This window comes from Homarus americanus, unplaced genomic scaffold (assembly GCF_018991925.1).
Source record: "Homarus americanus isolate GMGI-L3 unplaced genomic scaffold, GMGI_Hamer_2.0 scaffold56333, whole genome shotgun sequence".
NCBI lineage: Eukaryota > Metazoa > Arthropoda > Malacostraca > Decapoda > Nephropidae > Homarus > Homarus americanus.
The window spans coordinates 11,850,740-11,865,710 of NW_024734940.1; the positions used below are offsets into that span (position 1 = coordinate 11,850,740).

The 14,971-nt window shown below is 38.5% G+C and overlaps 1 protein-coding gene across 13 annotated transcripts in view; it reads right to left on the minus strand.

Moving 5' to 3' along the window:
• The window catches only part of LOC121870664 (zinc finger and BTB domain-containing protein 7B-like), an 85,570-nt gene that overhangs the window by 22,422 nt on the left and 48,177 nt on the right, over nt 1-14,971 (minus strand). The window contains exon 5 of one of the 13 annotated variants that reach the window (XM_042372555.1): nt 7,523-8,117. The exons of 10 other annotated variants lie outside the window; for them this stretch is intronic. In XM_042372555.1, the coding sequence (XP_042228489.1) occupies nt 7,566-8,117 (552 nt within the window). In that variant the 3' untranslated portion in view covers nt 7,523-7,565. Of the gene's footprint in view, nt 1-7,522; nt 8,118-10,990; nt 11,597-14,357; nt 14,806-14,971 lie in introns of those variants that run through there. 2 more of the 13 variants (XM_042372565.1, XM_042372579.1) reach the window with 2 other exon arrangements.

Sequence of the window (14,971 nt, forward strand, 5' to 3'; positions counted from 1 at the left end):
AAAACACTACCCAAGACTGCAAGGGGCAAGGAATACTGAAGGTAAAACTTAAGAGCTGTGTGGAGTTAATTTAACATAAGGAGCAGTGTTGTTTGTTAGCTTGACAGTAAATGATGATGATGATGAATGTTAAAGTGTTTGAAAAATAAACAGATAAGTAAAATAAAACTAAAAATTCAAAACTGGAGACAAAATATAGTTCTTTAAAATACTTATCAATAATAATAACTATTGCACACTGAGCAAGCAAAAGAGGTATTTTGTGTGTATTTTCAAGCATGTATAAATGTGCCCCAAACATGGCTGTGTGTATCACCACCACAAGTGTTCTTTTCTTATTAACTCACTGTACTGTAGTGATGTTCTGAGCCTCATAGATTCTTAGACTTCTCAACCCTTCCCATGACTCCTATCAGCTGACGTCAACCAAACCAAAACGTGCATCATATACGCTGTCCTCTACCTCCATCAACAACCCCCCCCCCTGGCCTGCCCGTGCCCTCCACAAATTACTCGTGTCAACCAGATGATAATCAATTCTTTGCCTTTTATATTCCCTATAACACTCGAGGAACACAGAGGTGAACTATTAACACTGGGTAGTTGGGCAATTCAGTCACTTTTTTACTCACACTCCCAACACCCAAACCTACATGTACATTAAACCTGCAGAATTAAGTTTACTGCATTTAATTTCATGTGGCAAAATATAATAGTAAAGAGGCAATGAAGACTGCAGAGAAGGCCTGACTCCCAGTACATGTCACCTTTGAACTACAGTACAGTACAGGAGAATTTACAGGTAGATTACTGTACACTTCAAGTTTACCTGTATTCTGGTAAAGAAGGATGGCACAGGTATTAGTTATGGTAAGTATATACAGTACAGTAGTGTAAATGTTCTACTTAAAGTCACAAAACTGTTACTGAATAAAAGGAAATAGAAATCAACAAATGGAACACCACCACTTGGAGACACTTCACTAAGAACAATGCTGGCTACCACAGGATGACAAGAGAAGTTGTGTTCTGGTTTACAATAAAACTAAAACCGTTCTGGACTAGAAGAGGTACTACACACAACAGTGAGCCTCCTGGCAGGTAATCTAAGTTACCAATAGTCAATCTAAGCTGCCTAAAACACCACGGATAGGGAAGATCAAGCGTTATCAAGACATTATCCGAACACAAATATCCTTCCTTGGGGCGGTACATTGTAATAAATTATGGCAAAGGATTCAAATTGAAAGACCAATTGACTGAGGCACAGTTGGGGAAATAACCCTTGGAAAATGCCACAATACAGTGAAACCTCTACATAACGGACTGTATACAGAGTGGAAAGTCCATCATATCGAGGGTCTTTTAGATGTGAAACCTCCCCTCTAACAGGTTATATGGAGGTTTCACTGTACTGTCTGGTGCCATAATACCCGGCCTCTTAAAGTAAAAAAAAAAAAAAATTAGGAATCGTAACATAATCCTAAAACAAACTGACTAATCAAGAAAAAAAAATTATAATAAATGCCGCTAGGGTAAACATTAACCCAAGTATAAATAAGAGAATATGGCCAGGAAAGAGGTACTTAGGACTGGTCAAGTGTCTATACTGTACACACATGATGACTCTCTTTAAGGGAAAAAGCAAATCATCCAAAATAAGAAGTCACACCACATGATCCACCCACCCACACCCACACCCACCCACCCACACACACACACACACACACACATCTTAGACAGTCAAGAGAAGTGATGATAACATCGCCTCCTTGTGTGCTGTGGTTTGGTCAGTATATATTGTATACTGCATCTGCACTGCTCCTTATGGGTTAACAGGCTTTTGGGACCCACTGTCACATTCTCCCTTAAGTGTAAGATACAGAAGATAAGGGATGCCTTTGGTCTAATTTCTAATAAAATTATCAAATGTTTCCTTAGTTTGAGAAGCGTGAAACATGATTCATAATAAGTGTTAGAAGATAAAGCAATAAGAAAATATGATGGATATGAGGTAAAGAAGATGACAGAGGCAACAAGAAAAATCTTAAAAGTGTTTAATTCCTCAGGAAATATTTTAACACTAAGCTGAACAAAATACTAAAGCAGTACCGGTGTGTGTGTGTGTGTGTGTGTGTGTGTGTGTGTGTGTGTGTGTGTGTGTGTGTGTGTGTGTGTGTGTGTGTGTGTGTGTGTGTGTGTGTGTGTGTGTGTGTGTGTGTGTGTGTGTGTGTGTGTGTGTGTGTGTGTGTGTGTGTGTGTGTGTGTGTGTGTGTGTGTGTGTGTGTGTGTGTGTGTGTGTGTGTGTGTGTGTGTGCGTGTGAGGAAACTACCAGACACCATATCAAAGCACGAGCAAATTTTCAGTTGATTAAATAATTTCAACAGATATCTTAATTGAATGGTTTAAGTTTGGTCAAATAATTAGAGATAATCTGGCATACTGTGTACACTACACTACTGTACATAAGATGACAGTCTATAAATGAATTTGGGAACTTGTGAAACACTTAAACAGATTGATTGGGTAAAATAGCCTGTGGCTATTTGACACATTTAATGAAACTCATAAGTTAAAACCTACGACAAAAATACAATAAAGGTTAAATAAGTTTAAAAATTAAAATTTAATTTAAATAAAATATTTTTATTGCAGTTATAAATGTAAAACCACCCCATCAGGTGCCGGACTGTTCCTGCTGAGCGCCTTCTTAACGAACAGCTACTAAAAAGATCTACGTCATAATTTGTCTATAATGATAACTTCAACATTCTCTACAAACCTATAAAGCCATTCACATACATATATAACTGAGGGACATTACTGTACCACAAATACTGTACACACACACACACACACAACTATATACGTACATGTTTAATAATCAGGGGATTGATAGTGAGGCGGCTCTCGACACAAGCTGCTTATTACTGTACAGGTGTTGGGGGACAAGAGCACCTCACAAGGTATCAGCCTTTGTTGATCTGCTGATGTCACACTCATCACTCTCCCATTACACCCACCACCCAAAATGAGATCAGAAATAATAGTTGTTTCAGGGAGACAGGAAGTATATTTAAGCAGTGTCTGTCTAATCAACACACTTCATGCCAAAACTACAGTCAACCAAGTTTGATTTCCAGGTTAAACTGCCATTTTGGAGTTCAGTGTCAGCTGTCTAAGTGATGCAGGAGGGTGTGTGTGTGTGCTGCCTGGCTAGACCAATGTTCCACTTGTATCATAAGCCCTCTGGCCAGATATCTCTCATTATTTGTCATCTGTGAAGGTTGAGAGGTACTGTACTAGGGATTCTCCCTCACACTAAGGTTATCACAGTACTGAACTATACTGTACCTCTGGGTCAGAACAACACTGATAACCACCCGAGCACATAGGAGTACGTACAGTATACTGTATCGCACTCAGGAAGGTTGGCAAAAATGTCAACAAACGTTATGAAACTACAGTACTGTATACACATAACACAAATCATTCTTACTTGAATGATAACTCCAAGAACAGCAGTATTGTAGTTCTCATGTTTCAGACAGGGGTTGAACACTTAACATTTTGAAGTAAAACAAACAAGCCTGAGAACTGATGTGAAACATTTGTTCTAGATGGTGCAGCAGTCAGCTATGAACTAAATTTCAAAATGGCTGACTGACAAGAAGCCAAGGACTACAGCACAGATCAAAGCTTTGGTGTTAGGTGGGCGAGGTGAAGGACCCACCTCCACAGGCCCACTATTGTACACCATCTCCTTCCTGGGTCATGGATGTGAGTGTGAGCAAAGAGATCAGCCCTGGATGATATAACAATGGGTGGTGAAGACCTCCAGCAACCCTGTTAGTATCACAAGAGCTACCAAGCTAAATAGCTTACGTCAGAAAATTACAAATTAATCCTATCTGGTAAATAGTTACAGTATAATATTTACAGAAGATTAACATAATTCACTTCCCACTACTTCTGTAATACTCTTTACTCCCATATACAGCACTGCTTCTCCAGCCATACAACATTACCGGGTAACTCACTCTCACCACATTCACCAATGGCATTAAGCTGAACACACAAGGGTTCAAATGACCAAATTGTGAGGTAAAAACTGCCATCAAGTCTGTTACCAAATATTAAATCTTAATGTGCCAGAGAAGACAGCCATCTTTACTGTAGTGCATTTTTCCCAGCTGAGAAGAGATGCCCCGCCCCCTCCTCAAGAGTTACAGCTGAATGGCTGTTGTAAATCTGTCCGATTTCATCCTGAAGTAATGATGTATTTCTAAATGATTTTATTCATAATCGTTGGGATGACAGTTTCTTACGAGAAAGATATTTAGCTAAATTATATAGATACATACATTCATTATTTCAAACATGAGCACATAGAAAGTTTATCAGAAGTATTATACGGTACATGAATTAACTGTTAAACTCTGGTAGCAAATTCACGCTAGTATTACTGATACGCAATTTGTCTTAGTATGCCTTATTGTGGGTAAAAATAAATGTACAGTATATTAAATGCATCCTCCAAAAGCTAAATACCTTCTCATAAAAAAAAAAAAACGGTCATCCCAACGATTAAGAATAAACTCAATTAGAAATACATCATTACTTCAGGATGAAATCGGACAGATTTGCAACAGCCAATCAGCTGTAACTCTTGAGGAGGGGTCGGTGCATCTCTTCTCAGCTGGGAAAAAACGCACAATACACTTTTACAGACTCACTTCCATGAAACAGTTGAGCACACAGTACAGTACAATACAGTAGAGTACAGTACAGTATAGGCACTAAACTTTATGTAACATATATTAATAAACTAATCACATTTACGATAAATAATTCAACATTTTAGCAGTTTTTGTCTAGAAAATATAATTTTTGTCTGTGAACAGTTTTAAGCTTGTGTCCCTGAATGAGGTCAGGTCAGGAGTGAGCTAATACCCACAACACTTCAAGCCCCACATTAACAAAATCATCCCCATGTAATCACTACAACCTGCCCATTTAAATGCCACTTTTAATATTTAAACTTTCAGAAACTGAGGTGCAATTGTACAAATTTGATTCTATTTTTTTTTCCTTTTATTGTCCCTATTAGAAGGAGCGGCTCAGCTGCACCAAACTTCACTAAAAGACAATACGTACTACAATACAGTACTGTATACCAGTCAAGAATTAAATAAATTATAGAAATTCATTAGGTGAATCAGGTCTTTTACATTACAGCATATCAATTCATCATCAAATTAACTTTGATTTTTTAAAGAGACTTCCACTACAATCTTCCCCAGGTGTTCCTCCAGTGTGTGCTCTACATCCTTGCCTCTTAACCTACCACCTACCACACCCTCCCAACTGTCCTCACTCATACACAAAAACTCACATCATTTTACTCCTACAACACCATGACTTATCCTGTATTCCATAGCTTAATTAATAAATTGATTTAAATATTTGCTAAAATAATATTACTGTACTTTTTCTTTTGTTTATATAAAAAGCAAGGCAAATTTTATGATAAGATACACCAAAAATATACACAAACTACAGCCTTATGTAATACTGTACCCTGTAACAGAAAGAAAGGTCAGGCTTGTAAACATAAGCAGCCAATATGGTACAGTAAACATGATGATCTTAAATGACCAAAACAAAATAATGTTGGATTGATCCTTGACACCTCCATGTTATGACTGAGTCTGAACCATGTGACATGTGTGTCATCCCTTCTTGTCTACGCTGTAAAACGCCACAACACTCGGAGACAACAGCGGCTATAATTAATCTAGTTTACAATTATACCTTCTCGTTACAACCAGCGTCCCTAAAAGTTGCCACTCGAGAATTATGGTTAATGAAACAAGAAATCACATCAGCTGTCCAATGTTGTTGGCCATACAGTAGTGTGACGACCCGGATCAAACAATTTAGTTCCAGCCGACTTCACGACACTATCCACCAGAAGGGTCGAGGGCGAGTACTGTAGTGTAGACTCGGTAATAAATTGGTAGGTCCTTCAAGGATCACCCCACCAGTTATGACCTTCTGTCTGTCTTCAGAAACTTGTGTGTAAGAAGACAGTCAGATATAGTGAGGAGGCAGCCATAATAGCTCCCAATGGTACTAGTGAGACACACTTAGGGAAATACTGTATACAGCTACAGTACAGTAAGGTATACTACTGTACTCACCTCAGGACCCCAGAGACCTACAGTGCACCATTATTCTAGGTACAGTACAGTATTGGCTAACCAATGTCAAAGTCTAATGCCTCTTGAGATAAGTAGACACCTTTTGATAACCAACTCTAAGGAAGTACTGTACAGTAGCGTGTTTATGAACAAAGAACTCCCTCGAGGTCGTGGAATGGTCCAAGATGGAGGCCAACACAAACACCAATAAATAAATATCGAAATGATAACCGTGGGAACATTCTGATATGTTCTTATTACCATCATGTTATGTGTACTAGTCCAGATGATACTAATTGTTACATAATACTTCCTTGAGATAAATGTACAGTATACAGTATATCAGGTGCCAACAAGAGAGCCCAGGCTCTCAACTGGCTCAGCCATGTTAATACTGTATTATGATTTTTAATCGACTCTGTACAGTATCTGTGTTCTTCTGGCTAAATAAACTGTTTCAATATCAATATAAATTTCAATTTTAAGAAAACTATTAAACTCCATTACTGTTGCTGCTGCATAACTAATTTTTCTATAATTTGTCACACCATCTGTCCAGTGAGATACAGTATTTCTCTCCACAAAAAAGGGAGATTCTAAAGCATGACGAGTAACTGTACAATACGTATAGAGTATGTCTGAATACAGTAGTACAAAGTCAGTGAGTGTTCCAGTTGAACCCTAATCACTGAAACTCTCAATGTGATATCAACCTTAACCTCTCTACTGGTGAGCTTGGTCTCTCTACTCATGATGGGAACCTGCCTTACAAAGACCTGAACCCAGTAACCCTTCATAAGTAATGAAATTGGACCAAGTTCCCAGAGACCAAAGAGCTAGGAAAATAACTACGGTAACTGGACAGGGGAGGTACACACAGCTGATGTGACGTCATAATTCACTGACCAGCGGCCCTGAGTGGTAACTGTTGCTTCCAAGACAATGGTTGCAGCAGGAAGGCCTAACTAACCAATGGATTAATTGTAGCTGCCGCAGCCCAAAACTCTTCCGAGATCTTAATTCTGTAAACTTGGCGGAACACATGAGCCACTTTGTCCACAAAAAAAATCATAAATACAAACTTGGGGGAAGGGACTATGTAGAAGCTTGGACAGCTTCCAGTTTAAAGCTTTGTAAAAGAGTGATGACACTTTAAACATTTTGATATATGCAGTTAATTATCTTACCATTAGCAATTTGCAAATTTTCTGCAGTTTTAAATCAATTAAAAAAGATTATAGAAATTTCTAGTCAAATATTATATTATAAAGATTTAAAAATTTAATAAGAATACAGTTATCCAAAATGACTGTAGCCAATGTAGTGCAGCAGTGTGGTAACACCCTGGGCAGTAAGAGCCTTCATCCAATAAAACCACCGTCTGGGTTACCATTCCATGGTGGAGGCTGACTTGATGAAGTGTTCGATGGAAGATACAACTTATGAACAGATTTCAAGTGGACGTTAAGGTTGGAGCGTTGGGCCGACCGATACGAGCAAAGATGACACACGAAAGGCTTTTCGCCAGTGTGGGTGCGCATGTGTTTCTCAAACTCAGAACGGAAAAGAACAACACGTCCACAAACTGGGCAATTAAGCGGGTTGTTTGCCCGCCGCTGTGGTCGAGGGGCCGTTGCTGCCATGAGAACGCCCACTAATCCCCCAGGGCTACTTGAACCTATTGATGCCAAGTTTGCAGGATTTGTGAGTCCCACAACACCAATGTTTCCTGATAATGCTGTCAGACTGGGGTACCGCTGTACACCAAGATACTGATGGGTGGGTTCAAGAGACGGGCCCCTGCTCTGTCGCGACGGCTCTCCCTCGCTGGCATCGCCCTTGTCTGTTGGCTCCGCCTTGATATGTGGTGGGGAACACGACGAATCCCTGAGAAACTGCTCCAGCGGCGACACCTGCAACGACAACACCAGGTGTCAGTGGCCGCTGGGCAGGGTCCCTCATTATTCCTTATGCTCACACTTTAATGTGCCAGTGTTGACAGATTACCACATGTACTGTACAGTATGACCATGCAACTTCTGGCAGAGGGAGATGTTTGTATACCACAGTACTGTACTGTACTGTACCTGCATGATGTGTTATGTGAGCTATTGTGTGTACATCATTACTGTGTACTGTACAGTATGTCTGTTTTTATGTATGCATGTATGAATGTACTGTAGTTATGTATAATTATATATATATATATATATATATACTGAATATAGGTTAAGAAATAAGTACTGCATATCTGCATAAATTATTTTGGCTACAATCATGTGTGAATCAATTCATGTATACAAGCATCTGAATTAACATATATGAATGTGTGTGTGTGTGTGTGTGTGTGTGTGTGTGTGTGTGTGTCCAAATAACTACACAAGGTATTAGTGGCAGGTGTCACCCCTCAGCAGTGGTCAACTCTGCCTCACACAACTCTTAATTCCACTCTATTATTCCTATATTTGTTTCCATTGTACTTCAGTGTTTATTTTTTTGTGTAGGAACATTACATCAACTACTGTGTACTATACTGTATAAACTTGTAAAATATGCTATAATATATTAAAATTACTAATTATCTTATAAGTAACACATATAATCCCTGAATTATTTATTAGATAATTTTGTAAATTAGATTATTATAAAGAATACAATACAGTACACTAATAATACAGTACTGTACTAAAGTTGACCCCAGAACTGTGTACACAGATATGTGATAACTCATCCACAACAACAACAGCAGCTGTCTACAATATACAGATAGCTAAATATATATACATTACAGTAGAGTAGATGTATAATGCGGAGCAGGGAATATGTTGAATGACGTAATGGCTCCGTACGTATACTGTACACACACTTATGGTCACTGAAATTACATACAGTAAATAAAGTTCTTGGCGTAAACGTTAAAAGCATAAACGATAGTCAATATTTCGTGGCTTGGAGACCAATTTTGTATCAGTAATTAAATATATTGAGTAAAACCTCACATACGTACCTCAATGTCTGAAACACTCAGACACTAAATGGTCAGATAAATATTCAATTACAAATACAATGGGATCAATCCAAGACCAGGTAGAATATATGACTACCGGTAGTCCAGGACACACAGTAGCAGCCCCACCACCCTCACCCTCCCTGGGACAATCCACGTCTCCTCCTTCTGGACGCCTCACTGCCAGTTCCTCACACACTGTCCACATCTTGTGCGTTCCTAACACAGTCACAGACTGAAGCTCATTTTTTTCTTATCAATTACCTTGATCGACAAAGAGTTGACTTTTTTAAGTAAACTGCTGACTCTATCACTACTAATACAAGCAGCAGCAGCTTGTACGGTACTGTACTGTTACCATTTAGTACATTTGGTGTTTATCTGTGTAACTGTGGCAGCTGTGTAGTACAATACTTTTAAAGGGAAAATTAAAACACAGTACAATGATTATTACTGTACTATAATATGAAAGTTAATGACAATAATGTACAGGTACGAATCTTAACAAGGTAAAGTAAAATAAATGGATAACACAACAAGATGCCACTACACTCAGAGAGTTAGTGGACAGAGAATGGTGGGATGCAACAGTACTGTATTCACTTCCACTAAAATAAAATTAAGGTGTGTAAAGTACTATATTCTATAGTCTTGTAATATCAAATAAACAACAGCACTGTACACTTGAGAGAGAGAGAGAGAGTATGTGTGTGTGTGTTGTGTTGGTGACAGTGAGAGCCTTCACCTCAGAGAAGAGAGTAAGGGTAATGCACAGAAAATTTAGATTATTTTCCTTGAGCTCTGGGTAGACATTGTCTTTTGTACCATACCCCTCCCCCCCCCTTTAAAAATATATCATATTAATAGTATACGTAACACAATGTACAGTAATATAGAGCAGGTGCATTAAGCAGTGTACTCTGTATCATGTACAGTACAGTACATATCACTTCATTACTCACTGTACCTGGTGGTACTTCACCACAGTAATAACCAACTTATAACCCTTATTTATATTTCATTCATGACTTCTTTTATTTGTCTATATTCTTCTGATGAGATAAAACATCGGGCTTTCTACTTTAGTGAAAATACTGTATATCCTTGGCCTGGACTTCCCATAGACAGGCAGTAAAGGTTCCTCTCTCTCTCTCTCTCTCTATCAAACACATGTGCTGCTGAAAGGTTCTGCAGAGCTTTAAATTTCATTCTAAGAAATCATTAAACAATATTATTCCTGTCTCTGTTCATTTCGAGACGTTAGTCGCGTTCTTAAAAAACATAAATAAAAAATAATAATTCCCAACTGGCTACAATGACTTGAGTTTGTAGGTTTAGTCATACACTGTACTGTACTCTACTGTAGAGAGAACAGCTTTTAAATACAATATGTGATTCTTCATATTTATTTTCACTATTTACATCAGTAAGTTAGATGCCACAAGGAAGAGAGCACACTGTGACATCCTGACCAGCAACCTTCATTAATACTTGCTGAACAAAGACAATTGGTACTGTACTGTGCTCCACATGCTGGGCTGAGCAGTGACACATCAAGTACCATTAACCTTGTCTGTCCATTATCCACCATACGTAACTGGTTCTAATCACACTCTAAATTAAAGATATTATGGTGCAGTAAAAGAAGCTTATGTGGTAATATTCCTCACAAGGTAGAAAGTAATGTAAAGAGGATCTCTTCATGAGGGAGCACAAAACACTATGTCATTATACATTTTATTGTATACTTGAAGAAATAAGACACATCTAGCAATATACATGAATAATGTAGGTAACTTAAACAGACTGTTAACATTAAAAGATATGTGTGTGAGCAATTTAACTATAAGTTATCATAAACTAAATGAGATGAATCTTATAATGCCAAGTTGTGAAGAACCTTTTCTTTAAGGTCATTCAATACAGCATAGTAAAAATGTGTGAATGTTAGCTGAATTATTCCTGGAACCACTGACAGGTCACTACAGTAATGACGGACCCGTCCAACAAAAGCTTCTACTGACTTGTATGGGCAGGGTCAGAGGTACCAGGAACAAGTGAGGGCGAGACAGTGGCGTGAGTCTGGTGATGGAGGCGCATATGGTACTTGACTTGCTTGGCACGTTTGAAGGCTGCTGGGCACAGCGGACAACTAAATGGTTTCTCGGAACGGTGAACGACGTCGTGCTCCACCAGGTGGTGCTTCAACTTGAATGCCTTTCCGCATACTGAACACGAGTGGCGGCGCTCGCCCGCACCCCGTACCCCACTGCGTCTTCCCCACATGCCCACTTCTGTTGTTGCAGGAGTTGGTTGCCAATATGACACAGGCAGCGGCATCGCCACGGACACCAAGCCCCGGCCACCAGGACTCGCGCCGCTCACCTGAAACACACACAGCCACCGTTAGCGGTGTCTGGTCGTTGCTCCTCCAACACACCGCATTATTCACCAATGGCAAAATAATGACAGTTAATTAATGTTCTCTAGTACAGTATTCTCAAAGATAATGATTCTCTTAATGTTCATAAGTTTTCCAATACAGTACAGTATATAAATAGACATTATTATGACTAACTTGTTTATAATTCATGACCATTCTATTTCTAGTGTTTGTTATGCAACACATTAATACAGTACTGTACAGTGTTCAAAAGCTTACCATGTCAGTCACCACAAACAGCAGAGTAACTCAAGCATAAAGCTCTTAATAGAATTTCTGTTTTACTTCTTTTTGTTTCCAATTTTCAAACCACTTTTAGACATCCAAATAAACTTGATTTCTGGAAATATTTTGCAACAGAAATGTTGTTGGACATTTTCTTGCTGTGCTGTGATACCTCAGTGGTCATCACCAGGTAAACACAAATATAATGACAACTGTGTATCATCTACAACAAGAGCAGTGTTTGTAAAACATTTATGTCCTCCCTAAAATTTAATTTGTCCCAAAATGAAAAAATAAAACCAAAATAAAATAAAAATACAAAAAACATCCAACATATTGAGAATCTCATCAGGCAGCTTATAGTTGTGCATAAAGACAATTGGAAAATTTCAATGTTTAACACCGGATATATTTTAGATAATCCTCGTAGCAACGTTTGGTGGGACGGGTGACGGACACACAAGTGCACAGCCGTGGGGACATAACAAATAAAACACAGAATCTGCTGACAATTTATGGGCAGCACTGGAGCTTTACAACACCAGGAACAGTGTTTAATCCTTTATCAAGTACAGTACAGTACTTACACACCCAGCAGTAGTTATTATAACATACTGTAGTACTGAATCAATAAACTACAACCTTTGGCATCAACAAAATTATGATTTAGCTAAAAAGTTATTGTGGAATGGCAGACATTATACAATGTAATGTGTCATGAGAGCTAATATGGCCAGGTAATCTAACTTACTGTAGCCTAACCTAACATACTTTAGCCTCTCCTAACCTAACTTAGCCTCACCTAACCCACCCTAGCCTCACCTAACCTACCCTAGCTTCTCCTAATCCATCCTAGCCTCTTCTAACCTAACCTACCCTAGCTTCTAACCCATCCTAGCCTATCCTAACCTAACTCGGGGGAACATTTTGATATCTTTGAGCGATAGTTGATAGCAGACCAAAAAACCACGACACTATTTTATGCCAACATTCCTAAAATGCTCCATGAAGTCTGCCTGTGTTATAATCACAGTCAATGGCAGGAGTCTTGAATGTGAATGACAAGTACGTTTGGCAGCCCGGGATAACCGTATCGACGCACACGATTTTGATCATTTTCCTTTGAGGAGTTTGAGATGAGGCATCGAGACGTTCATCCTCCACCCCCGAGGTCCTCCATATATCCGCCACCCGTCTGTGAGCCATATTTGTCATAATTTGAATATTTACACAACAGTTACAGTATAACAAACTATGTTCGATTCCTTGCTGGTGAGGTCGTTGATTATGTTCAAAGTCCGCGTGTTATATGGACTAAAAATGAAGTATATATATGTACCTCGCGTTTCATACCAGCTGGATTCGGTAAAATGCTACTGACACCACATAAGAGGCACGGGCAGTTTCCCAATGAGGTTCACGGCGCCATCAGCTCGATGAACAGGCTTTGTGTGAAATATAACAGAGTCTAGAACTGCTTTTAGTGTCCTTGTGGCCTAGCCGGTAAGCGTTCCCTAGTCACACCCAGTAGGTCGAGGGTTCGATTCCTTGCTGGTGAGGTCGTTGATATATATACATATACTGTATGTAATATATATATATATATATATATATATATATATATATATATATATATATATATATATATATATATATATATATATATATATATATATATATATATATATATATATATATATATATATATATATATATATATATATATATATATATATATATATATATATATATATATATATATATATATATATATATTAATGTTTTGACAATATTAGGAACTATGCATACAATACTTTTATATAATGATCACATAAAACTATCTACATTTGTAATATCGTCATTGTTAGCAACTGAATTGTACAAATTCTTATACTTTTCAAGCAAAAACACTTTTCAGTCATCAAGTTTTTGTGGGTGACAAAAGCCCTGTTTCTCTTAAATACTGTATGGTAAGGTATGGTGCATCATAAACTGTTGGCTATTATGGATGAAAAAATAATAATAATGATTAGTTTTGGGTTTATGACAAAATCCTTTACCTAATAATTATTTCTAACAAATATTAATGACTCCTTCACCATCATTCCTTTAAAATGTTAATATACGTACAGTACAGTACAGTACTGTACTGTACTTTACATCTGAAAACACAAAGATTCTTCTCTCCCATGAACCTGATCAACTATTGTACTGTACCTCAATGAAATAAATTCTGTAGAGGAAGTTGTGGTTCTGTACGAAATATTCAACAGTGGACAGTACTGCACAGAGATAAATCATAATATATGACTAGTATAACTTAGGAACTGGACTTGGCACTTGTCCAAAAATATCACAGCCACTTAAAACTCTTTCATGTTAGAAATTAAGCATATCAGATGACTCCAAAACTACCAGCCACTTTAATCAGCATTTAAAACAAAATTATAAGCAAAATAAAATAAAAATATTTGGTTTCCTTCATAATGACACAAATCTTAAATGCTTCAGTTTTTAGTCAGAAATAAATGGCAATATTTTAAAGAAAGATCTTCAGGTAGACTAAAGCTTGGGGTTGGAGGTTCACAAGACTAGACGTTCCTCACAACACCATATCTCCGTTGGTCATGTATGCCAATATCGTGAGCTTCTAAATGTGAGCCTGGGGATGGGCGATGGCCACGTGAGTCTTTAGAGTGCGTCCTCGAGTGAAACGCTTGAGACAGAGGGGGCACATGAAGGGTTTCTCCCCAGTGTGCATACGGAAGTGCTCTTTGACGTGATCCTTCTTCTTGAAGGAACGGCCACAGGCCCTGCAAGCATAACGCCTGGCGGCTAGGGCGCCCTCCCCTACTGCTACGCTCACCATCTCCTGCTCTGCCAGGCCCGCAACCCCCACGTTCACGTGTTGAGGCTCCAACAACCCCTGCAAAGACCAACACCCGACCATTACTCCCCTGCCTGCGGTCATCCACAAATGTTTCGCATGGCTTTATCATTCTGGTCTTCCTACTCGTTAAGTTAGCCTGCTGTGGCCACAGACCTTCACACCCTGGATGAAATAGATCTCACCTGTTACTAGTCATAACATC